The 27,056-nt window shown below is 41.4% G+C and overlaps 1 protein-coding gene across 8 annotated transcripts in view; it reads right to left on the bottom strand.

The window, feature by feature from the left end:
- LOC138755813 (tyrosine-protein phosphatase non-receptor type 2-like) overlaps window positions 1-24,974 on the bottom strand; it is a 131,762-nt gene extending 106,788 nt beyond the window's left edge. For 4 of the 8 annotated variants that reach the window (XM_069922475.1, XM_069922476.1, XM_069922474.1 and 1 more), the window contains exon 1: window positions 24,674-24,974. In XM_069922475.1, coding sequence (XP_069778576.1) covers window positions 24,674-24,730 — 57 coding nt within the window. In that variant the 5' untranslated portion in view covers window positions 24,731-24,974. The remainder of the gene's footprint in view (window positions 1-24,673) is intronic. The other 4 variants (XM_069922478.1, XM_069922479.1, XM_069922481.1 and 1 more) reach the window with 3 other exon arrangements.
- Between the last annotated feature and the right edge of the window lie 2,082 nt (window positions 24,975-27,056).

The following is a 27,056-nucleotide window of genomic DNA, read 5'->3' as shown; positions in this document are numbered from 1 at the left end:
AAGATAAAGGTACAGAAGACACAGTGCTGGAGAAACCAGCAGATCAAACAGTGTACTTTATATTGCCAAGATAAAGGTACAGAAAACACAGTGCTGGAGAAACCCAGCAGATCAAACAGTGTACTTTATATTGCCAAGATAAAAGTACAGAAAACACAGTGCTGGAGAAACCAGCAGATCAAACAGTGTACTTTATATTGCCAAGATAAAGGTACAGAAAACACAGTGCTGGAGAAACCAGCAGATCAAACAGTGTACTTTATATTGCCAAGATAAAGGTACAGAAAACACAGTGCTGGAGAAACCCAGCAGATCAAACAGTGTACTTTATATTGCCAAGATAAAGGTACAGAAAACACAGTGCTGGAGAAACCCAGCAGATCAAACAGTGTACTTTATATTGCCAAGATAAAGGTACAGAAAACACAGTGCTGGAGAAACCCAGCAGATCAAACAGTGTACTTTATATTGCCAAGATAAAGGTACAGAAAACACAGTGCTGGAGAAACCCAGCAGACCAAACAGTGTACTTTATATTGCCAAGATAAAGGTACAGAAAACACAGTGCTGGAGAAACCCAGCAGATCAAACAGTGTACTTTATATTGCCAAGATAAAGGTACAGAAAACACAGTGCTGGAGAAACCCAGCAGACCAAACAGTGTATTTTATATTGCCAAGATAAAGGTTCAGAAAACACAGTGCTGGAGAAACCCAGCAGATCAAACAGTGTACTTTATATTGCCAAATTAAAATACAGAAAACACAGTGCTGGAGAAACCAGCAGATCAAACAGTGTACTTTATATTGCCAAGATAAAGGTACAGAAAACACAGTGCTGGAGAAACCCAGCAGATCAAACAGTGTACTTTATATTGCCAAGATAAAGGTACAGAAAACACAGTGCTGGAGAAACCCAGCAGATCAAACAGTGTACTTTATATTGCCAAGATAAAGGTACAGAAAACACAGTGCTGGAGAAACCCAGCAGATCAAACAGTGTACTTTATATTGCCAAGATAAAGGTACAGAAAACACAGTGCTGGAGAAACCCAGCAGACCAAACAGTGTACTTTATATTGCCAAGATAAAGGTACAGAAAACACAGTGCTGGAGAAACCCAGCAGATCAAACAGTGTACTTTATATTGCCAAGATAAAGGTACAGAAAACACAGTGCTGGAGAAACCCAGCAGACCAAACAGTGTATTTTATATTGCCAAGATAAAGGTTCAGAAAACACAGTGCTGGAGAAACCCAGCAGATCAAACAGTGTACTTTATATTGCCAAATTAAAATACAGAAAACACAGTGCTGGAGAAACCAGCAGATCAAACAGTGTACTTTATATTGCCAAGATAAAAGTACAGAAAACACAGTGCTGGAGAAACCAGCAGATCAAACAGTGTACTTTATATTGCCAAGATAAAGGTACAGAAAACACAGTGCTGGAGAAACCCAGCAGACCAAACAGTGTATTTTATATTGCCAAGATAAAGGTTCAGAAAACACAGTGCTGGAGAAACCCAGCAGATCAAACAGTGTACTTTATATTGCCAAGTTAAAATACAGAAAACACAGTGCTGGAGAAACCAGCAGATCAAACAGTGTACTTTATATTGCCAAGATAAAAGTACAGAAAACACAGTGCTGGAGAAACCAGCAGATCAAACAGTGTACTTTATATTGCCAAGATAAAGGTACAGAAAACACAGTGCTGGAGAAACCCAGCAGATCAAACAGTGTACTTTATATTGCCAAGATAAAAGTACAGAAAACACAGTGCTGGAGACACCAGCAGATCAAACAGTGTACTTTATATTGCCAAGATAAAGGTACAGAAAACACAGTGCTGGAGAAACCCAGCAGATCAAACAGTGTACTTTATATTGCCAAGATAAAGGTACAGAAAACACAGTGCTGGAGAAACCCAGCAGATCAAACAGTGTACTTTATATTGCCAAGATAAAGGTACAGAAAACACAGTGCTGGAGAAACCCAGCAGACCAAACAGTGTACTTTATATTGCCAAGATAAAGGTACAGAAAACACAGTGCTGGAGAAACCCAGCAGATCAAACAGTGTACTTTATATTGCCAAGATAAAGGTACAGAGAACACAGTGCTGGAGAAACCCAGCAGACCAAACAGTGTATTTTATATTGCCAAGATAAAGGTTCAGAAAACACAGTGCTGGAGAAACCCAGCAGATCAAACAGTGTACTTTATATTGCCAAGTTAAAATACAGAAAACACAGTGCTGGAGAAACCAGCAGATCAAACAGTGTACTTTATATTGCCAAGATAAAAGTACAGAAAACACAGTGCTGGAGAAACCAGCAGATCAAACAGTGTACTTTATATTGCCAAGATAAAGGTACAGAAAACACAGTGCTGGAGAAACCCAGCAGACCAAACAGTGTACTTTATATTGCCAAGATAAAGGTACAGAAAACACAGTGCTGGAGAAACCCAGCAGATCAAACAGTGTACTTTATATTGCCAAGATAAAGGTACAGAAAACACAGTGCTGGAGAAACCCAGCAGACCAAACAGTGTATTTTATATTGCCAAGATAAAGGTTCAGAAAACACAGTGCTGGAGAAACCCAGCAGATCAAACAGTGTACTTTATATTGCCAAGTTAAAATACAGAAAACACAGTGCTGGAGAAAACAGCAGATCAAACAGTGTACTTTATATTGCCAAGATAAAAGTACAGAAAACACAGTGCTGGAGATACCCAGCAGATCAAACAGTGTACTTTATATTGCCAAGATAAAGGTACAGAAAACACAGTGCTGGAGAAACCCAGCAGACCAAACAGTGTATTTTATATTGCCAAGATAAAGGTTCAGAAAACACAGTGCTGGAGAAACCCAGCAGATCAAACAGTGTACTTTATATTGCCAAGTTAAAATACAGAAAACACAGTGCTGGAGAAACCAGCAGATCAAACAGTGTACTTTATATTGCCAAGATAAAAGTACAGAAAACACAGTGCTGGAGAAACCAGCAGATCAAACAGTGTACTTTATATTGCCAAGATAAAGGTACAGAAAACACAGTGCTGGAGAAACCCAGCAGACCAAACAGTGTACTTTATATTGCCAAGATAAAGGTACAGAAAACACAGTGCTGGAGAAACCCAGCAGATCAAACAGTGTATTTTATATTGCCAAGATAAAGGTTCAGAAAACACAGTGCTGGAGAAACCCAGCAGATCAAACAGTGTACTTTATATTGCCAAGATAAAGGTACAGAAAACACAGTGCTGGAGAAACCCAGCAGATCAAACAGTGTATTTTATATTGCCAAGATAAAGGTTCAGAAAACACAGTGCTGGAGAAACCCAGCAGATCAAACAGTGTACTTTATATTGCCAAGTTAAAATACAGAAAACACAGTGCTGGAGAAACCAGCAGATCAAACAGTGTACTTTATATTGCCAAGATAAAAGTACAGAAAACACAGTGCTGGAGAAACCAGCAGATCAAACAGTGTACTTTATATTGCCAAGATAAAGGTACAGAAAACACAGTGCTGGAGAAACCCAGCAGACCAAACAGTGTATTTTATATTGCCAAGATAAAGGTTCAGAAAACACAGTGCTGGAGAAACCCAGCAGATCAAACAGTGTACTTTATATTGCCAAGTTAAAATACAGAAAACACAGTGCTGGAGAAACCAGCAGATCAAACAGTGTACTTTATATTGCCAAGATAAAAGTACAGAAAACACAGTGCTGGAGAAACCAGCAGATCAAACAGTGTACTTTATATTGCCAAGATAAAGGTACAGAAAACACAGTGCTGGAGAAACCCAGCAGACCAAACAGTGTATTTTATATTGCCAAGATAAAGCTTCAGAAAACACAGTGCTGGAGAAACCCAGCAGATCAAACAGTGTACTTTATATTGCCAAGTTAAAATACAGAAAACACAGTGCTGGAGAAACCCAGCAGATCAAACAGTGTACTTTATATTGCCAAGATAAAAGTACAGAAAACACAGTGCTGGAGAAACCAGCAGATCAAACAGTGTACTTTATATTGCCAAGATAAAGGTACAGAAAACACAGTGCTGGAGAAACCCAGCAGACCAAACAGTGTATTTTATATTGCCAAGATAAAGGTTCAGAAAACACAGTGCTGGAGAAACCCAGCAGATCAAACAGTGTACTTTATATTGCCAAGTTAAAATACAGAAAACACAGTGCTGGAGAAACCAGCAGATCAAACAGTGTACTTTATATTGACAAGATAAAAGTACAGAAAACACAGTGCTGGAGAAACCAGCAGATCAAACAGTGTACTTTATATTGCCAAGATAAAGGTACAGAAAACACAGTGCTGGAGAAACCCAGCAGACCAAACAGTGTATTTTATATTGCCAAGATAAAGGTTCAGAAAACACAGTGCTGGAGAAACCCAGCAGATCAAACAGTGTACTTTATATTGCCAAGTTAAAATACAGAAAACACAGTGCTGGAGAAACCCAGCAGATCAAACAGTGTACTTTATATTGCCAAGATAAAAGTACAGAAAACACAGTGCTGGAGAAACCAGCAGATCAAACAGTGTACTTTATATTGGCAAGATAAAAGTACAGAAAACACAGTGCTGGAGAAACCGGCAGATCAAACAGTGTACTTTATATTGCCAAGATAAAGGTACAGAAGACACAGTGCTGGAGAAACCAGCAGATCAAACAGTGTACTTTATATTGCCAAGATAAAGGTACAGAAAACACAGTGCTGGAGAAACCCAGCAGATCAAACAGTGTACTTTATATTGCCAAGATAAAAGTACAGAAAACACAGTGCTGGAGAAACCAGCAGATCAAACAGTGTACTTTATATTGCCAAGATAAAGGTACAGAAAACACAGTGCTGGAGAAACCAGCAGATCAAACAGTGTACTTTATATTGCCAAGATAAAGGTACAGAAAACACAGTGCTGGAGAAACCCAGCAGATCAAACAGTGTACTTTATATTGCCAAGATAAAGGTACAGAAAACACAGTGCTGGAGAAACCCAGCAGATCAAACAGTGTACTTTATATTGCCAAGATAAAGGTACAGAAAACACAGTGCTGGAGAAACCCAGCAGATCAAACAGTGTACTTTATATTGCCAAGATAAAGGTACAGAAAACACAGTGCTGGAGAAACCCAGCAGACCAAACAGTGTACTTTATATTGCCAAGATAAAGGTACAGAAAACACAGTGCTGGAGAAACCCAGCAGATCAAACAGTGTACTTTATATTGCCAAGATAAAGGTACAGAAAACACAGTGCTGGAGAAACCCAGCAGACCAAACAGTGTATTTTATATTGCCAAGATAAAGGTTCAGAAAACACAGTGCTGGAGAAACCCAGCAGATCAAACAGTGTACTTTATATTGCCAAATTAAAATACAGAAAACACAGTGCTGGAGAAACCAGCAGATCAAACAGTGTACTTTATATTGCCAAGATAAAGGTACAGAAAACACAGTGCTGGAGAAACCCAGCAGATCAAACAGTGTACTTTATATTGCCAAGATAAAGGTACAGAAAACACAGTGCTGGAGAAACCCAGCAGATCAAACAGTGTACTTTATATTGCCAAGATAAAGGTACAGAAAACACAGTGCTGGAGAAACCCAGCAGATCAAACAGTGTACTTTATATTGCCAAGATAAAGGTACAGAAAACACAGTGCTGGAGAAACCCAGCAGACCAAACAGTGTACTTTATATTGCCAAGATAAAGGTACAGAAAACACAGTGCTGGAGAAACCCAGCAGATCAAACAGTGTACTTTATATTGCCAAGATAAAGGTACAGAAAACACAGTGCTGGAGAAACCCAGCAGACCAAACAGTGTATTTTATATTGCCAAGATAAAGGTTCAGAAAACACAGTGCTGGAGAAACCCAGCAGATCAAACAGTGTACTTTATATTGCCAAATTAAAATACAGAAAACACAGTGCTGGAGAAACCAGCAGATCAAACAGTGTACTTTATATTGCCAAGATAAAAGTACAGAAAACACAGTGCTGGAGAAACCAGCAGATCAAACAGTGTACTTTATATTGCCAAGATAAAGGTACAGAAAACACAGTGCTGGAGAAACCCAGCAGACCAAACAGTGTATTTTATATTGCCAAGATAAAGGTTCAGAAAACACAGTGCTGGAGAAACCCAGCAGATCAAACAGTGTACTTTATATTGCCAAGTTAAAATACAGAAAACACAGTGCTGGAGAAACCAGCAGATCAAACAGTGTACTTTATATTGCCAAGATAAAAGTACAGAAAACACAGTGCTGGAGAAACCAGCAGATCAAACAGTGTACTTTATATTGCCAAGATAAAGGTACAGAAAACACAGTGCTGGAGAAACCCAGCAGATCAAACAGTGTACTTTATATTGCCAAGATAAAAGTACAGAAAACACAGTGCTGGAGACACCAGCAGATCAAACAGTGTACTTTATATTGCCAAGATAAAGGTACAGAAAACACAGTGCTGGAGAAACCCAGCAGATCAAACAGTGTACTTTATATTGCCAAGATAAAGGTACAGAAAACACAGTGCTGGAGAAACCCAGCAGATCAAACAGTGTACTTTATATTGCCAAGATAAAGGTACAGAAAACACAGTGCTGGAGAAACCCAGCAGACCAAACAGTGTACTTTATATTGCCAAGATAAAGGTACAGAAAACACAGTGCTGGAGAAACCCAGCAGATCAAACAGTGTACTTTATATTGCCAAGATAAAGGTACAGAGAACACAGTGCTGGAGAAACCCAGCAGACCAAACAGTGTATTTTATATTGCCAAGATAAAGGTTCAGAAAACACAGTGCTGGAGAAACCCAGCAGATCAAACAGTGTACTTTATATTGCCAAGTTAAAATACAGAAAACACAGTGCTGGAGAAACCAGCAGATCAAACAGTGTACTTTATATTGCCAAGATAAAAGTACAGAAAACACAGTGCTGGAGAAACCAGCAGATCAAACAGTGTACTTTATATTGCCAAGATAAAGGTACAGAAAACACAGTGCTGGAGAAACCCAGCAGACCAAACAGTGTACTTTATATTGCCAAGATAAAGGTACAGAAAACACAGTGCTGGAGAAACCCAGCAGATCAAACAGTGTACTTTATATTGCCAAGATAAAGGTACAGAAAACACAGTGCTGGAGAAACCCAGCAGACCAAACAGTGTATTTTATATTGCCAAGATAAAGGTTCAGAAAACACAGTGCTGGAGAAACCCAGCAGATCAAACAGTGTACTTTATATTGCCAAGTTAAAATACAGAAAACACAGTGCTGGAGAAAACAGCAGATCAAACAGTGTACTTTATATTGCCAAGATAAAAGTACAGAAAACACAGTGCTGGAGATACCCAGCAGATCAAACAGTGTACTTTATATTGCCAAGATAAAGGTACAGAAAACACAGTGCTGGAGAAACCCAGCAGACCAAACAGTGTATTTTATATTGCCAAGATAAAGGTTCAGAAAACACAGTGCTGGAGAAACCCAGCAGATCAAACAGTGTACTTTATATTGCCAAGTTAAAATACAGAAAACACAGTGCTGGAGAAACCAGCAGATCAAACAGTGTACTTTATATTGCCAAGATAAAAGTACAGAAAACACAGTGCTGGAGAAACCAGCAGATCAAACAGTGTACTTTATATTGCCAAGATAAAGGTACAGAAAACACAGTGCTGGAGAAACCCAGCAGACCAAACAGTGTACTTTATATTGCCAAGATAAAGGTACAGAAAACACAGTGCTGGAGAAACCCAGCAGATCAAACAGTGTATTTTATATTGCCAAGATAAAGGTTCAGAAAACACAGTGCTGGAGAAACCCAGCAGATCAAACAGTGTACTTTATATTGCCAAGATAAAGGTACAGAAAACACAGTGCTGGAGAAACCCAGCAGATCAAACAGTGTATTTTATATTGCCAAGATAAAGGTTCAGAAAACACAGTGCTGGAGAAACCCAGCAGATCAAACAGTGTACTTTATATTGCCAAGTTAAAATACAGAAAACACAGTGCTGGAGAAACCAGCAGATCAAACAGTGTACTTTATATTGCCAAGATAAAAGTACAGAAAACACAGTGCTGGAGAAACCAGCAGATCAAACAGTGTACTTTATATTGCCAAGATAAAGGTACAGAAAACACAGTGCTGGAGAAACCCAGCAGACCAAACAGTGTATTTTATATTGCCAAGATAAAGGTTCAGAAAACACAGTGCTGGAGAAACCCAGCAGATCAAACAGTGTACTTTATATTGCCAAGTTAAAATACAGAAAACACAGTGCTGGAGAAACCAGCAGATCAAACAGTGTACTTTATATTGCCAAGATAAAAGTACAGAAAACACAGTGCTGGAGAAACCAGCAGATCAAACAGTGTACTTTATATTGCCAAGATAAAGGTACAGAAAACACAGTGCTGGAGAAACCCAGCAGACCAAACAGTGTATTTTATATTGCCAAGATAAAGCTTCAGAAAACACAGTGCTGGAGAAACCCAGCAGATCAAACAGTGTACTTTATATTGCCAAGTTAAAATACAGAAAACACAGTGCTGGAGAAACCCAGCAGATCAAACAGTGTACTTTATATTGCCAAGATAAAAGTACAGAAAACACAGTGCTGGAGAAACCAGCAGATCAAACAGTGTACTTTATATTGCCAAGATAAAGGTACAGAAAACACAGTGCTGGAGAAACCCAGCAGACCAAACAGTGTATTTTATATTGCCAAGATAAAGGTTCAGAAAACACAGTGCTGGAGAAACCCAGCAGATCAAACAGTGTACTTTATATTGCCAAGTTAAAATACAGAAAACACAGTGCTGGAGAAACCAGCAGATCAAACAGTGTACTTTATATTGCCAAGATAAAAGTACAGAAAACACAGTGCTGGAGAAACCAGCAGATCAAACAGTGTACTTTATATTGCCAAGATAAAGGTACAGAAAACACAGTGCTGGAGAAACCCAGCAGACCAAACAGTGTATTTTATATTGCCAAGATAAAGGTTCAGAAAACACAGTGCTGGAGAAACCCAGCAGATCAAACAGTGTACTTTATATTGCCAAGTTAAAATACAGAAAACACAGTGCTGGAGAAACCCAGCAGATCAAACAGTGTACTTTATATTGCCAAGATAAAAGTACAGAAAACACAGTGCTGGAGAAACCAGCAGATCAAACAGTGTACTTTATATTGGCAAGATAAAAGTACAGAAAACACAGTGCTGGAGAAACCGGCAGATCAAACAGTGTACTTTATATTGCCAAGATAAAAGTACAGAAAACACAGTGCTGGAGAAACCAGCAGATCAAACAGTGTACTTTATATTGCCAAGATAAAGGTACAGAAAACACAGTGCTGGAGAAACCCAGCAGATCAAACAGTGTACTTTATATTGCCAAGATAAAAGTACAGAAAACACAGTGCTGGAGAAACCAGCAGATCAAACAGTGTACTTTATATTGCCAAGATAAAGGTACAGAAAACACAGTGCTGGAGAAACCCAGCAGATCAAACAGTGTACTTTATATTGCCAAGATAAAGGTACAGAAAACACAGTGCTGGAGAAACCCAGCAGATCAAACAGTGTACTTTATATTGCCAAGATAAAGGTACAGAAAACACAGTGCTGGAGAAACCCAGCAGATCAAACAGTGTACTTTATATTGCCAAGATAAAGGTACAGAAAACACAGTGCTGGAGAAACCCAGCAGACCAAACAGTGTACTTTATATTGCCAAGATAAAGGTACAGAAAACACAGTGCTGGAGAAACCCAGCAGATCAAACAGTGTACTTTATATTGCCAAGATAAAGGTACAGAAAACACAGTGCTGGAGAAACCCAGCAGACCAAACAGTGTATTTTATATTGCCAAGATAAAGGTTCAGAAAACACAGTGCTGGAGAAACCCAGCAGATCAAACAGTGTACTTTATATTGCCAAATTAAAATACAGAAAACACAGTGCTGGAGAAACCAGCAGATCAAACAGTGTACTTTATATTGCCAAGATAAAAGTACAGAAAACACAGTGCTGGAGAAACCAGCAGATCAAACAGTGTACTTTATATTGCCAAGATAAAGGTACAGAAAACACAGTGCTGGAGAAAACCAGCAGACCAAACAGTGTATTTTATATTGCCAAGATAAAGGTTCAGAAAACACAGTGCTGGAGAAACCCAGCAGATCAAACAGTGTACTTTATATTGCCAAGTTAAAATACAGAAAACACAGTGCTGGAGAAACCAGCAGATCAAACAGTGTACTTTATATTGCCAAGATAAAAGTACAGAAAACACAGTGCTGGAGAAACCAGCAGATCAAACAGTGTACTTTATATTGCCAAGATAAAGGTACAGAAAACACAGTGCTGGAGAAACCAGCAGATCAAACAGTGTACTTTATATTGCCAAGATAAAAGTACAGAAAACACAGTGCTGGAGAAACCAGCAGATCAAACAGTGTACTTTATATTGCCAAGATAAAGGTACAGAAAACACAGTGCTGGAGAAACCCAGCAGACCAAACAGTGTATTTTATATTGCCAAGATAAAGGTTCAGAAAACACAGTGCTGGAGAAACCCAGCAGATCAAACAGTGTACTTTATATTGCCAAGTTAAAATACAGAAAACACAGTGCTGGAGAAACCCAGCAGATCAAACAGTGTACTTTATATTGCCAAGATAAAAGTACAGAAAACACAGTGCTGGAGAAACCAGCAGATCAAACAGTGTACTTTATATTGGCAAGATAAAAGTACAGAAAACACAGTGCTGGAGAAACCGGCAGATCAAACAGTGTACTTTATATTGCCAAGATAAAAGTACAGAAAACACAGTGCTGGAGAAACCAGCAGATCAAACAGTGTACTTTATATTGCCAAGATAAAGGTACAGAAAACACAGTGCTGGAGAAACCCAGCAGATCAAACAGTGTACTTTATATTGCCAAGATAAAAGTACAGAAAACACAGTGCTGGAGAAACCAGCAGATCAAACAGTGTACTTTATATTGCCAAGATAAAGGTACAGAAAACACAGTGCTGGAGAAACCCAGCAGATCAAACAGTGTACTTTATATTGCCAAGATAAAGGTACAGAAAACACAGTGCTGGAGAAACCCAGCAGATCAAACAGTGTACTTTATATTGCCAAGATAAAGGTACAGAAAACACAGTGCTGGAGAAACCCAGCAGATCAAACAGTGTACTTTATATTGCCAAGATAAAGGTACAGAAAACACAGTGCTGGAGAAACCCAGCAGACCAAACAGTGTACTTTATATTGCCAAGATAAAGGTACAGAAAACACAGTGCTGGAGAAACCCAGCAGATCAAACAGTGTACTTTATATTGCCAAGATAAAGGTACAGAAAACACAGTGCTGGAGAAACCCAGCAGACCAAACAGTGTATTTTATATTGCCAAGATAAAGGTTCAGAAAACACAGTGCTGGAGAAACCCAGCAGATCAAACAGTGTACTTTATATTGCCAAATTAAAATACAGAAAACACAGTGCTGGAGAAACCAGCAGATCAAACAGTGTACTTTATATTGCCAAGATAAAAGTACAGAAAACACAGTGCTGGAGAAACCAGCAGATCAAACAGTGTACTTTATATTGCCAAGATAAAGGTACAGAAAACACAGTGCTGGAGAAAACCAGCAGACCAAACAGTGTATTTTATATTGCCAAGATAAAGGTTCAGAAAACACAGTGCTGGAGAAACCCAGCAGATCAAACAGTGTACTTTATATTGCCAAGTTAAAATACAGAAAACACAGTGCTGGAGAAACCAGCAGATCAAACAGTGTACTTTATATTGCCAAGATAAAAGTACAGAAAACACAGTGCTGGAGAAACCAGCAGATCAAACAGTGTACTTTATATTGCCAAGATAAAAGTACAGAAAACACAGTGCTGGAGAAACCAGCAGAACAAACAGTGTACTTTATATTGCCAAGATAAAGGTACAGAAAACACAGTGCTGGAGAAACCAGCAGATCAAACAGTCTACTTTATATTGCCAAGATAAAGGTACAGAAAACACAGTGCTGGAGAAACCCAGCAGATCAAACAGTGTACTTTATATTGCCAAGATAAAAGTACAGAAAACACAGTGCTGGAGAAACCAGCAGATCAAACAGTGTACTTTATATTGCCAAGATAAAGGTACAGAAAACACAGTGCTGGAGAAACCAGCAGATCAAACAGTGTACTTTATATTGCCAAGATAAAGGTACAGAAAACACAGTGCTGGAGAAACCCAGCAGATCAAACAGTGTACTTTATATTGCCAAGATAAAGGTACAGAAAACACAGTGCTGGAGAAACCCAGCAGATCAAACAGTGTACTTTATATTGCCAAGATAAAGGTACAGAAAACACAGTGCTGGAGAAACCCAGCAGATCAAACAGTGTACTTTATATTGCCAAGATAAAGGTACAGAAAACACAGTGCTGGAGAAACCCAGCAGATCAAACAGTGTACTTTATATTACCAAGATAAAGGTACATAAAACACAGTGCTGGAGAAACCAGCAGATCAAACAGTGTACTTTATATTGCCAAGATAAAGGTACAGAAAACACAGTGCTGGAGAAACCCAGCAGACCAAACAGTGTATTTTATATTGCCATGATAAAGGTTCAGAAAACACAGTGCTGGAGAAACCCAGCAGATCAAACAGTGTACTTTATATTGCCAAGATAAAAGTACAGAAAACACAGTGCTGGAGAAACCAGCAGATCAAACAGTGTACTTTATATTGCCAAGATAAAAGTACAGAAAACACAGTGCTGGAGAAACCAGCAGATCAAACAGTGTACTTTATATTGCCAAGATAAAAGTACAGAAAACACAGTGCTGGAGAAACCAGCAGATCAAACAGTGTACTTTATATTGCCAAGATAAAAGTACAGAAAACACAGTGCTGGAGAAACCCAGCAGATCAAACAGTGTACTTTATATTGCCAAGTTAAAATACAGAAAACACAGTGCTGGAGAAACCAGCAGATCAAACAGTGTACTTTATATTGCCAAGATAAAAGTACAGAAAACACAGTGCTGGAGAAACCAGCAGATCAAACAGTGTACTTTATATTGCCAAGATAAAGGTACAGAAAACACAGTGCTGGAGAAACCAGCAGATCAAACAGTGTACTTTATATTGCCAAGATAAAGGTACAGAAAACACAGTGCTGGAGAAACCCAGCAGATCAAACAGTGTATTTTATATTGCCAAGATAAAGGTACAGAAAACACAGTGCTGGAGAAACCCAGCAGATCAAACAGTGTACTTTATATTGCCAAGATAAAAGTACAGAAAACACAGTGCTGGAGAAACCCAGCAGATCAAACAGTGTACTTTATATTGCCAAGATAAAGGTACAGAAAACACAGTGCTGGAGAAACCCAGCAGATCAAACAGTGTACTTTATATTGCCAAGATAAAGGTACAGAAAACACAGTGCTGGAGAAACCCAGCAGATCAAACAGTGTACTTTATATTGCCAAGATAAAGGTTCATAAAACACAGTGCTGGAGAAACAAGCAGATCAAACAGTGTACTTTATATTGCCAAGATAAAGGTACAGAAAACACAGTGCTGGAGAAACCCAGCAGATCAAACAGTGTACTTTATATTGCCAAGATAAAAGTACAGAAAACACAGTGCTGGAGAAACCAGCAGATCAAACAGTGTACTTTATATTGCCAAGATAAAGGTACAGAAAACACAGTGCTGGAGAAACCCAGCAGATCAAACAGTGTACTTTATATTGCCAAGATAAAGGTACAGAAAACACAGTGCTGGAGAAACCCAGCAGATCAAACAGTGTACTTTATATTGCCAAGATAAAGGTACAGAAAACACAGTGCTGGAGAAACCCAGCAGATCAAACAGTGTACTTTATATTGCCAAGATAAAGGTACAGAAAACACAGTGCTGGAGAAACCCAGCAGACCAAACAGTGTACTTTATATTGCCAAGATAAAGGTACAGAAAACACAGTGCTGGAGAAACCCAGCAGATCAAACAGTGTACTTTATATTGCCAAGATAAAGGTACAGAAAACACAGTGCTGGAGAAACCCAGCAGACCAAACAGTGTATTTTATATTGCCAAGATAAAGGTTCAGAAAACACAGTGCTGGAGAAACCCAGCAGATCAAACAGTGTACTTTATATTGCCAAATTAAAATACAGAAAACACAGTGCTGGAGAAACCAGCAGATCAAACAGTGTACTTTATATTGCCAAGATAAAAGTACAGAAAACACAGTGCTGGAGAAACCAGCAGATCAAACAGTGTACTTTATATTGCCAAGATAAAGGTACAGAAAACACAGTGCTGGAGAAAACCAGCAGACCAAACAGTGTATTTTATATTGCCAAGATAAAGGTTCAGAAAACACAGTGCTGGAGAAACCCAGCAGATCAAACAGTGTACTTTATATTGCCAAGTTAAAATACAGAAAACACAGTGCTGGAGAAACCAGCAGATCAAACAGTGTACTTTATATTGCCAAGATAAAAGTACAGAAAACACAGTGCTGGAGAAACCAGCAGATCAAACAGTGTACTTTATATTGCCAAGATAAAAGTACAGAAAACACAGTGCTGGAGAAACCAGCAGAACAAACAGTGTACTTTATATTGCCAAGATAAAGGTACAGAAAACACAGTGCTGGAGAAACCAGCAGATCAAACAGTCTACTTTATATTGCCAAGATAAAGGTACAGAAAACACAGTGCTGGAGAAACCCAGCAGATCAAACAGTGTACTTTATATTGCCAAGATAAAAGTACAGAAAACACAGTGCTGGAGAAACCAGCAGATCAAACAGTGTACTTTATATTGCCAAGATAAAGGTACAGAAAACACAGTGCTGGAGAAACCAGCAGATCAAACAGTGTACTTTATATTGCCAAGATAAAGGTACAGAAAACACAGTGCTGGAGAAACCCAGCAGATCAAACAGTGTACTTTATATTGCCAAGATAAAGGTACAGAAAACACAGTGCTGGAGAAACCCAGCAGATCAAACAGTGTACTTTATATTGCCAAGATAAAGGTACAGAAAACACAGTGCTGGAGAAACCCAGCAGATCAAACAGTGTACTTTATATTGCCAAGATAAAGGTACAGAAAACACAGTGCTGGAGAAACCCAGCAGATCAAACAGTGTACTTTATATTACCAAGATAAAGGTACATAAAACACAGTGCTGGAGAAACCAGCAGATCAAACAGTGTACTTTATATTGCCAAGATAAAGGTACAGAAAACACAGTGCTGGAGAAACCCAGCAGACCAAACAGTGTATTTTATATTGCCATGATAAAGGTTCAGAAAACACAGTGCTGGAGAAACCCAGCAGATCAAACAGTGTACTTTATATTGCCAAGATAAAAGTACAGAAAACACAGTGCTGGAGAAACCAGCAGATCAAACAGTGTACTTTATATTGCCAAGATAAAAGTACAGAAAACACAGTGCTGGAGAAACCAGCAGATCAAACAGTGTACTTTATATTGCCAAGATAAAAGTACAGAAAACACAGTGCTGGAGAAACCAGCAGATCAAACAGTGTACTTTATATTGCCAAGATAAAAGTACAGAAAACACAGTGCTGGAGAAACCCAGCAGATCAAACAGTGTACTTTATATTGCCAAGTTAAAATACAGAAAACACAGTGCTGGAGAAACCAGCAGATCAAACAGTGTACTTTATATTGCCAAGATAAAAGTACAGAAAACACAGTGCTGGAGAAACCAGCAGATCAAACAGTGTACTTTATATTGCCAAGATAAAGGTACAGAAAACACAGTGCTGGAGAAACCAGCAGATCAAACAGTGTACTTTATATTGCCAAGATAAAGGTACAGAAAACACAGTGCTGGAGAAACCCAGCAGATCAAACAGTGTATTTTATATTGCCAAGATAAAGGTACAGAAAACACAGTGCTGGAGAAACCCAGCAGATCAAACAGTGTACTTTATATTGCCAAGATAAAAGTACAGAAAACACAGTGCTGGAGAAACCCAGCAGATCAAACAGTGTACTTTATATTGCCAAGATAAAGGTACAGAAAACACAGTGCTGGAGAAACCCAGCAGATCAAACAGTGTACTTTATATTGCCAAGATAAAGGTACAGAAAACACAGTGCTGGAGAAACCCAGCAGATCAAACAGTGTACTTTATATTGCCAAGATAAAGGTTCATAAAACACAGTGCTGGAGAAACAAGCAGATCAAACAGTGTACTTTATATTGCCAAGATAAAGGTACAGAAAACACAGTGCTGGAGAAACCCAGCAGATCAAACAGTGTACTTTATATTGCCAAGATAAAGGTACAGAAAACACAGTGCTGGAGAAACCAGCAGATCAAACAGTGTACTTTATATTGCCAAGATAAAGGTACAGAAAACACAGTGCTGGAGAAACCCAGCAGATCAAACAGTGTACTTTATATTGCCAAGATAAAGGTACATAAAACACAGTGCTGGAGAAACCAGCAGATCAAACAGTGTACTTTATATTGCCAAGATAAAGGTACAGAAAACACAGTGCTGGAGAAACCCAGCAGATCAAACAGTGTACTTTATATTGCCAAGATAAAGGTACAGAAAACACAGTGCTGGAGAAACCCAGCAGATCAAACAGTGTACTTTATATTGCCAAGATAAAGGTACAGAAAACACAGTGCTGGAGAAACCCAGCAGATCAAACAGTGTACTTTATATTGCCAAGATAAAGGTACAGAAAACACAGTGCTGGAGAAACCCAGCAGATCAAACAGTGTACTTTATATTGCCAAGATAAAGGTACAGAAAACACAGTGCTGGAGAAACCCAGCAGATCAAACAGTGTACTTTATATTGCCAAGATAAAGGTACAGAAAACAGAGTGCTGGAGAAACCAGCAGATCAAACAGTGTACTTTATATTGCCAAGATAAAGGTTCATAAAACACAGTGCTGGAGAAACCCAGCAGATCAAACAGTGTACTTTATATTGCCAAGATAAAGGTACAGAAAACACAGTGCTGGAGAAACCAGCAGATCAAACAGTGTACTTTATATTGCCAAGATAAAGGTTCATAAAACACAGTGCTGGAGAAACCCAGCAGATCAAACAGTGTACTTTATATTGCCAAGATAAAGGTTCAGAAAACACAGTGCTGGAGAAACCCAGCAGATCAAACAGTGTACTTTATATTGCCAAGATAAAGGTTCATAAAACACAGTGCTGGAGAAACCCAGCAGATCAAACAGTGTACTTTATATTGCCAAGATAAAGGTACAGAAAACACAGTGCTGGAGAAACCCAGCAGATCAAACAGTGTACTTTATATTGCCAAGATAAAGGTTCATAAAACACAGTGCTGGAGAAACCCAGCAGATCAAACAGTGTACTTTATATTGCCAAGATAAAGGTACAGAAAACACAGTGCTGGAGAAACCCAGCAGATCAAACAGTGTACTTTATATTGCCAAGATAATGGTACAGAAAACACAGTGCTGGAGAAACCCAGCAGATCAAACAGTGTACTTTATATTGCCAAGATAAAGGTACAGAAAACACAGTGCTGGAGAAACCAGCAGATCAAACAGTGTACTTTATATTGCCAAGATAAAGGTACAGAAAACACAGTGCTGGAGAAACCCAGCAGACCAAACAGTGTATTTTATATTGCCAAGATAAAGGTTCAGAAAACACAGTGCTGGAGAAACCCAGCAGATCAAACAGTGTACTTTATATTGCCAAGTTAAAATACAGAAAACACAGTGCTGGAGAAACCAGCAGATCAAACAGTGTACTTTATATTGCCAAGATAAAAGTACAGAAAACACAGTGCTGGAGAAACCAGCAGATCAAACAGTGTACTTTATATTGCCAAGATAAAGGTACAGAAAACACAGTGCTGGAGAAACCCAGCAGATCAAACAGTGTATTTTATATTGCCAAGATAAAGGTACAGAAAACACAGTGCTGGAGAAACCAGCAGATCAAACAGTGTACTTTATATTGCCAAGATAAAGGTTCATAAAACACAGTGCTGGGGAAACCCAGCAGATCAAACAGTGTACTTTATATTGCCAAGATAAAGGTTCATAAAACACAGTGCTGGAGAAACCCAGCAGATCAAACAGTGTACTTTATATTGCCAAGATAAAGGTACAGAAAACACAGTGCTGGAGAAACCCAGCAGATCAAACAGTGTACTTTATATTGCCAAGATAAAGGTTCATAAAACACAGTGCTGGAGAAACCCAGCAGACCAAACAGTGTACTTTATATTGCCAAGATAAAGGTTCATAAAACACAGTGCTGGAGAAACCAGCAGATCAAACAGTGTACTTTATATTGCCAAGATAAAGGTTCATAAAACACAGTGCTGGAGAAACCCAGCAGATCAAACAGTGTACTTTATATTGCCAAGATAAAGGTACAGAAAACACAGTGCTGGAGAAACCCAGCAGATCAAACAGTGTACTTTATATTGCCAAGATAAAGGTTCATAAAACACAGTGCTGGAGAAACCCAGCAGATCAAACAGTGTACTTTATATTGCCAAGATAAAGGTACAGAAAACACAGTGCTGGAGAAACCAGCAGATCAAACAGTGTACTTTATATTGCCAAGATAAAGGTTCATAAAACACAGTGCTGGAGAAACCAAGCAGATCAAACAGTGTACTTTATATTGCCAAGATAAAGGTACCGAAAACACAGTGCTGGAGAAACCCAGCAGATCAAACAGTGTACTTTATATTGCCAAGATAAAGGTACAGAAAACACAGTGCTGGAGAAACCAGCAGATCAAACAGTATACTTTATATTGCCAAGATAAAGGTACAAAAAACACAGTGCTGGAGAAACCAGCAGATCAAACAGTGTACTTTATATTGCCAAGATAAAGGTACAGAAAACACAGTGCTGGAGAAACCCAGCAGATCAAACAGTGTACTTTATATTGCCAAGATAAAGGTACAGAAAACACAGTGCTGGAGAAACGAGCAGATCAAACAGTGTAGTTTATATTGCCAAGATAAAGGTACAGAAAACACAGTGCTGGAGAAACCAGCAAATCAAACAGTGTACTTTATATTGCCAAGATAAATGTACAGAAAACACAGTGCTGGAGAAACCCAGCAGATCAAACAGTGTACTTTATATTGCCAAGATAAAGGTACAGAAAACACAGTGCTGGAGAAACCAGCAGATCAAACAGTGTACTTTATATTGCCAAGATAAAGGTTCATAAAACACAGTGCTGGAGAAACCAGCAGATCAAACAGTGTACTTTATATTGCCAAGATAAAAGTACAGAAAACACAGTGCTGGAGAAACCAGCAGATCAAACAGTGTACTTTATATTGCCAAGATAAAGGTACAGAAAACACAGTGCTGGAGAAACCAGCAGATCAAACAGTGTACTTTATATTGCCAAGATAAAGGTACAGAAAACACAGTGCTGGAGAAACCAGCAGATCAAACAGTGTACTTTATATTGCCAAGATAAAGGTACAGAAAACACAGTGCTGGAGAAACCCAGCAGATCAAACAGTGTACTTTATATTGCCAAGATAAAGGTACAGAAAAGACAGTGCTGGAGAAACCAGCAGATCAAACAGTGTACTTTATATTGCCAAGATAAAGGTACATAAAACACAGTGCTGGAGAAACCCAGCAGACCAAACAGTGTACTTTATATTGCCAAGATAAAGGTACATAAAACACAGTGCTGGAGAAACCCAGCAGATCAAACAGTGTACTTTATATTGCCAAGTTAAAATACAGAAAACACAGTGCTGGAGGAACCAGCAGATCAAACAGTGTACTTTATATTGCCAAGATAAAAGTACAGAAAACACAGTGCTGGAGAAACCTGCAGATCAAACAGTGTACTTTATATTGCCAAGATAAAGGTACAGAAAACACAGTGCTGGAGAAACCAGCGGATCAAACAGTGTACTTTATATTGCCAAGATAAAGGTACATAAAACACAGTGCTGGAGGAACCCAGCAGATCAAACAGTGTACTTTATATTGCCAAGATAAAGGTACAGAAAACACAGTGCTGGAGAAACCCAGCAGATCAAACAGTGTACTTTATATTGCCAAGTTAAAGGTACAGAAAACACAGTGCTGGAGAAACCAGCAGATCAAACAGTGTACTTTATATTGCCAAGATAAAAGTACAGAAAACACAGTGCTGGAGAAACCAGCAGAACAAACAGTGTACTTTATATTGCCAAGATAAAGGTACAGAAAACACAGTGCTGGAGAAACCCAGCAAATCAAACAGTGTACTTTATATTGCCAAGATAAAGGTTCATAAAACACAGTGCTGGAGAAACCCTGCAGATGCCAACATTTCAAGCATTACGCCCTTCATCAAGGTATGATGAATACTGCATTTTTTTTTAAATAACTTGATGAAGGGCTCAAAGCCCAAAACATTGATTATGTGCCTTTATATTTGCTAACTGAGGTGAAGTTTGAGCTGCTCAGTTTCTCCAGCACTATATTTTTACTCCCTCATCCAGGTCATTGATAAGAAAAAAAAAAATCACAAAGAGGGGTGAGTGGTCTCAGAACAGATCAGCAACCTCAAGGCAGAAGACAAGTCATTGACAACCACCCTCGGCCTTCTCAGGGAAGCACGAATGTGGAGAGTCTCAGTTTGAGTGAAATCACGAATGTGGAGGGTCTCAGTTTGAGTGAAAGCACGAATGTGGAGGGTCTCAGTTTGAGTGAAAGCACCAATGTGGAGGGTCTCAGTTTGAGTGAAAGCACCAATGTGGAGGGTCTCAGTTTGAGTGAAAGCACCAATGTGGAGGGTCTCAGTTTGAGTGAAAGCACCAACGTGGAGGGTGTCAGTTTGAGTGAAAGCACCAATGTAGAGGGTGTCAGTTTGAGTGAAAGCACCAATGTGGAGGGTATCAGTTTGAGTGAAAGCACCAACGTGGAGGGTGTCAGTTTGAGTGAAAGCACCAACGTGGAGGGTGTCAGTTTGAGTGAAAGCACCAACGTGGAGGGTCTCAGTTTGAGTGAAAGCACCAACGTGGAGGGTCTCAGTTTGAGTGAAAGCACCAACGTGGAGGGTCTCACCTTGAGTGAAAGCACCAACGTGGAGGGTCTCACTTTGAGTGAAAGCACCAACGTGGAGGCTCTCAGTTTGAGTGAAAGGACCAACGTGGAGGGTCTCACTTTGAGTGAAAGCACCAATGTGGAGGGTCTCACTTTGAGTGAAAGCACCAACGTGGAGGGTCTCACTTTGAGTGAAAGCACCAACGTGGAGGGTCTCACTTTGAGTGAAAGCACCAACGTGGAGGGTCTCAGTTTGAGTGAAAGGACCAACGTGGAGGGTCTCAGTTTGAGTGAAAGGACCAAAGTGGAGGGTCTCACTTTGAGTGAAAGCACCAACGTGGAGGGTCTCACTTTGAGTGAAAGCACCAACGTGGAGGGTCTCACTTTGAGTGAAAGCACCAACGTGGAGGGTCTCACTTTGAGTGAAAGCACCAACGTGGAGGGTCTCACTTTGAGTGAAAGCACCAACGTGGAGGGTCTCACTTTGAGTGAAAGCACCAACGTGGAGGGTCTCACTTTGAGTGAAAGCACCAACGTGGAGGGTCTCACTTTGAGTGAAAGCACCAACGTGGAGGGTCTCACTTTGAGTGAAAGCACCAAGGTGGAGGGTCTCAGTTTGAGTGAAAGCACCAAGGTGGAGGGTCTCAGTTTGAGTGAAAGCACCAAGGTGGAGGGTCTCAGTTTGAGTGAAAGCACCAAGGTGGAGGGTCTCAGTTTGAGTGAAAGCACCAACGTGGAGGGTCTCAGTTTGAGTGAAAGCACCAACGTGGAGGGTCTCAGTTTGAGTGAAAGCACCAAATGGAGGGTCTCAGTTTGAGTGAAAGCACCAAGGTGGAGGGTCACAGTTTGAGTGAAAGCACCAAGGTGGAGGGTCTCAGTTTGAGTGAAAGCACCAAGGTGGAGGGTCTCAGTTTGAGTGAAAGCACCAAGTTGGAGGGTCTCAGTTTGAGTGAAAGCACCAAGGTGGAGGGTCTCAGTTTGAGTGAAAGCACCAAGGTGGAGGGTCTCAGTTTGAGTGAAAGCACCAAGGTGGAGGGTCTCAGTTTGAGTGATAGCACCAAGGTGGAGGGTCTCAGTTTGAGTGATAGCACCAAGGTGGAGGGTCTCAGTTTGAGTGAAAGCACCAAGGTGGAGGGTCTCAGTTTGAGTGAAAGCACCAAGGTGGAGGGTCTCAGTTTGAGTGAAAGCACCAAGGTGGAGGGTCTCAGTTTGAGTGAAAGCACCAAGGTGGAGGGTCTCAGTTTGAGTGAAAGCACCAAGGTGGAGGGTCTCAGTTTGAGTGAAAGCACCAAGGTGGAGGGTCTCAGTTTGAGTGAAAGCACCAACGTGGAGGGACTCAGTTTGAGTGAAAGCACCAACGTGGAGGGTCTCACTTTGAGTGAAAGCACCAACGTAAAGGGTCTCACTTTGAGTGAAAGCACCAACGTGGAGGGTCTCACTTTGAGTGAAAGCACCAACGTGGAGGGTCTCACTTTGCGTGAAAGCACCAACGAGGAGGGTCTCACTTTGAGTGAAAGCACCAACGTGGAGGGTCTCACTTTGAGTGAAAGCACCAACGTGGAGGGTCTCAGTTTGAGTGAAAGCACCAAGGTGGAGGGTCTCAGTTTGAGTGAAAGCACCAAGGTGGAGGGTCTCAGTTTGAGTGAAAGCACCAAGGTGGAGGGTCTCAGTTTGAGTGAAAGCACCAACGTGGAGGGTCTCAGTTTGAGTGAAAGCACCAAGGTGGAGGGTCTCAGTTTGAGTGAAAGCACCAAGGTGGAGGGTCTCAGTTTGAGTGAAAGCACCAAGGTGGAGGGTCTCAGTTTGAGTGAAAGCACCAAGGTGGAGGGTCTCAGTTTGAGTGAAAGCACCAACGTGGAGGGTCTCACTTTGAGTGAAAGCACCAACGTGGAGGGTCTCACTTTGAGTGAAAGCACCAACGTGGAGGGTCTCACTTTGAGTGAAAGCACCAACGTGGAGGGTCTCACTTTGAGTGAAAGCACCAAGGTGGAGGGTCTCAGTTTGAGTGAAAGCACCAAGGTGGAGGGTCTCAGTTTGAGTGAAAGCACCAAGGTGGAGGGTCTCAGTTTGAGTGAAAGCACCAAGGTGGAGAGTCTCAGTTTGAGTGAAAGCACCAAGGTGGAGGGTCTCAGTTTGAGTGAAAGCACCAAGGTGGAGGGTCTCAGTTTGAGTGAAAGCACCAACGTGGAGGGTCTCAGTTTGAGTGAAAGCACCAACGTGGAGGGTCTCAGTTTGAGTGAAAGCACCAAGGTGGAGGGTCTCAGTTTGAGTGAAAGCACCAAGGTGGAGGGTCTCAGTTTGAGTGAAAGCACCAAGGTGGAGGGTCTCAGTTTGAGTGAAAGCACCAAGGTGGAGGGTCTCAGTTTGAGTGAAAGCACCAACGTGGAGGGTCTCAGTTTGAGTGAAAGCACCAACGTGGAGTGTCTCAGTTTGAGTGAAAGCACCAAGGTGGAGGGTCTCAGTTTGAGTGAAAGCACCAAGGTGGAGGGTCTCAGTTTGAGTGAAAGCACCAACGTGGAGGGTCTCAGTTTGAGTGAAAGCACCAACGTGGAGGGTCTCAGTTTGAGTGAAAGCACCAAGGTGGAGGGTCTCAGTTTGAGTGAAAGCACCAAGGTGGAGGGTCTCAGTTTGAGTGAAAGCACCAAGGTGGAGGGTCTCAGTTTGAGTGAAAGCACCAAGGTGGAGGGTCTCAGTTTGAGTGAAAGCACCAACGTGGAGGGTCTCAGTTTGAGTGAAAGCACCAAGGTGGAGGGTCTCAGTTTGAGTGAAAGCACCAAGGTGGAGGGTCTCAGTTTGAGTGAAAGCACCAAGGTGGAGGGTCTCAGTTTGAGTGAAAGCACCAACGTGGAGGGTCTCAGTTTGAGTGAAAGCACCAAGGTGGAGGGTCTCAGTTTGAGTGAAAGCACCAAGGTGGAGGGTCTCAGTTTGAGTGAAAGCACCAAGGTGGAGGGTCTCAGTTTGAGTGAAAGCACCAACGTGGAGGGTCTCAGTTTGAGTGAAAGCACCAAGGTGGAGGGTCTCAGTTTGAGTGAAAGCACCAAGGTGGAGGGTCTCAGTTTGAGTGAAAGCACCAACGTGGAGGGTCTCAGTTTGAGTGAAAGCACCAAGGTGGAGGGTCTCAGTTTGAGTGAAAGCACCAAGGTGGAGGGTCTCAGTTTGAGTGAAAGCACGGAGCTGGGGAAGGTCAGCGGGCCAAACAGGGTCCTTTGCACAGCAAGGATAGAGCAGCGTTTCGGGCCACTACCCTTCCTTCCTTCCTCACCCTGACAGGAGACTTCTGCAGGTAAGGTGGCACTGGCCCGAGGTTCAAGGGACATCCCCTTTAAGTCCCAATTAACTGTCGGCAACCCACGAAACAGCTTTTAGTGCCGCGCAGGCGCAGTGAGCGGGGAAGCTCGCGCGCCCAGTTTGGGCCCCGGCTCGCGCCGCGGGGACTCGGTGCCGGTTGGGCCGCGGCCGGCAGCAAGAGGGGGAGGGAGGAGGAAACGGTCAGGCCCGACCGTCTTCGCCAACTCACCAGATAAGACTGAGGCCAGCGGCTGTCGTTGTCTATCTCCGTAAATTTCTTTTCCATGTTGCTCGCTCGAAGCGCGCGTCGGGTTTTCTCCAGGAACTTTTTTTTTTCGCTTTTAAACCCCTCCCCCCCCCCTCCTCCTCCCTCACGCCTGTGAAATTCGGCGACTCGACGCCGCGGACAGCAGAAGAACCGCGCATGCGTGCTCGGCGGCCCCGAGCCGGCGATGACGCGGTGGCGTGGGCGATGACGCGGTGGCGTGGGCGGGGCCTGATGCGGAAGTCGCCGCGAGTGAGCTGACGGGGCGAGTCTGGCTGTGTTCGAGGATTCTAACAGCATCAAGGTACCTTGATGAAGGGGTCGAGCCTGAAGCGTTAGCGTTGTGTTTTTACATCTCCCTTGTCCACCCCCCCCCCCCACCTTGTCCACCCTTCCCTCCCCACCCACTGACACCCACACCTCTCCATCCAAACAGCCCTTCCAGCTGAAGCATCCTTTGGGAATTTGCAGCATCCAGTGCATAACCCGTTGTGGCTTTCTCGACATGGGAGAGTGCTTAGTTGGGCTGCCCGCCACAATAGAGGGGATCACTAGTGGCTGCCCATTCATCCTATTCCCTTACCCACAATATCTATCCATGGACCTGTGCACTGCCAGACTTTGACCACCTGCAAAGTGAAGGAAGAACACTTCACCTTCCAGGCACCCTCCACTGGATTGCAATAACACGGACCACCGGTTTCCATTAAACCTCACCTATCCCATCTTTGTGCCCCTGTCTCCTTGCCTCTCGTTCTCTCTCGCTCCTTTCCTGTCGTGCCCTCAGGAAAGCGGATCTCGGTTGTATGTGATGTCATGTAATTACTCCGACGATCGATATGAAATCTGAAGATCAGTTCTCACCTTTCCTCTTATCATATCCAGTTAACGCCTTTTGTCTGTTGGTCTGGACCCCCCCCCCCCTCCATTCTTCCGCCTTTCTTGCCGAGTCTTTGTTCAGATGCCAGCCTGCTTTTTGGTTATTACCTTAAAGAAGGGCTCAGGCCTGAAACGAAGGTCATCGATCTTTACCGCCTATGGATGCTGCAACGGCAGTTGAGTTCCTCCAGCGTTGTGTTTTTTTTTTAACAACCAGTTATATCACGCCCCAAAAGTTAAATAAATGGGACCCAACAGTATCAGATAGATGTTTTCGCTGTAAGGAGGAAACAGGAACAACAGTACATGCAAATTGGGCATGTGAAAAAGTTTTGGGAAGATCTAAATCAGATATTAAATAAAATCACAAAAAGCAACATACCAAAAAATCCAGAGATCTTTCTTCTAAGTGATATAAGAAGTAAAGAATTAGGCCTCAAGCTGGATGAAGCGCAAAAAAGATTTAGCTGTAGCAAAAAAATGTATGTCAACTTGGAAATCAGAAGAGAGTCTGAGAGTACAGCAATGGTACATGGAAATGAATAAATGGAAAAAATAACATATAATTAAAAAAATAAAGTCACATTATTTGAACAAATTTGGGAACCATACATGGAACCTCCACCCCCTAAAATGATAAAATGAGAAGAAGACAAAATTACCTGATCCAGTGTGTAAAAGTAGATGACACAATTTTCTTGTTTATTTTCATTGTGTGATGACATTGTTTAATGGTTTTATTGTATTGTATATGTTGAACGTTGAGTGGGTTTGGGGGGGTGGAAAGGAGGGAGGGAAGGTAGGGGGGGAGAAAATGCCACTATGTAGATGTAAGAGGGAAATGTTTGTATGTATTATGATTGATCTGGTTCACAGTGTGAAAAAAAAAGAGGCCAGTGAGTTGGTTGAAAAACACTCTGCCGATGGAACTCAACATTTTAGCAATATCAATGATGGTCAAAGTTTCAGCTCAGAACCCTTCATTAAAACTCATCTTTCATAGTCTGTGCCTTTTCTCTCACAGATGCCGCTCAACCAATCGAGTTCCCTCCAAAAGCTTGACTTTTGCTCCAAAATCTCGAGTCTCTCATTGGTCTCAATGTGTTAATTGATGTTTTGGTTTTAATTTTCTCAGATTTCAGAAATTTGGGCAAGGAGTGATTTGACTGGAAAATAGCAAATGTAACCTGGCATAGACATACCAGGTTTGGGTTGACATCGTAAACCCTGGCAAATTTCTTCAGAGGTGGGGTGGAAACTGTGCTGACCGGCTGCATCACGGTGCCAATGCCCCTGAGTGAAAAGCCCTCCAAAAGGTAGTGGACACCGCCCAGGACAACACAGGCAAAGCCCTCCCTACCAGCAAGAACTTGTACAAGGAATGTTGCCTTCGGAGAGCAGCAGCAATCATCAATCATCCACACCGCCCAGTACACACTCTGTTTTCACTGCTACCATCAGGAAAGAG

This window comes from Narcine bancroftii, chromosome 2 (assembly GCF_036971445.1).
Source record: "Narcine bancroftii isolate sNarBan1 chromosome 2, sNarBan1.hap1, whole genome shotgun sequence".
NCBI lineage: Eukaryota > Metazoa > Chordata > Chondrichthyes > Torpediniformes > Narcinidae > Narcine > Narcine bancroftii.
This window is presented reverse-complemented; position numbering and strand designations above follow the sequence as displayed.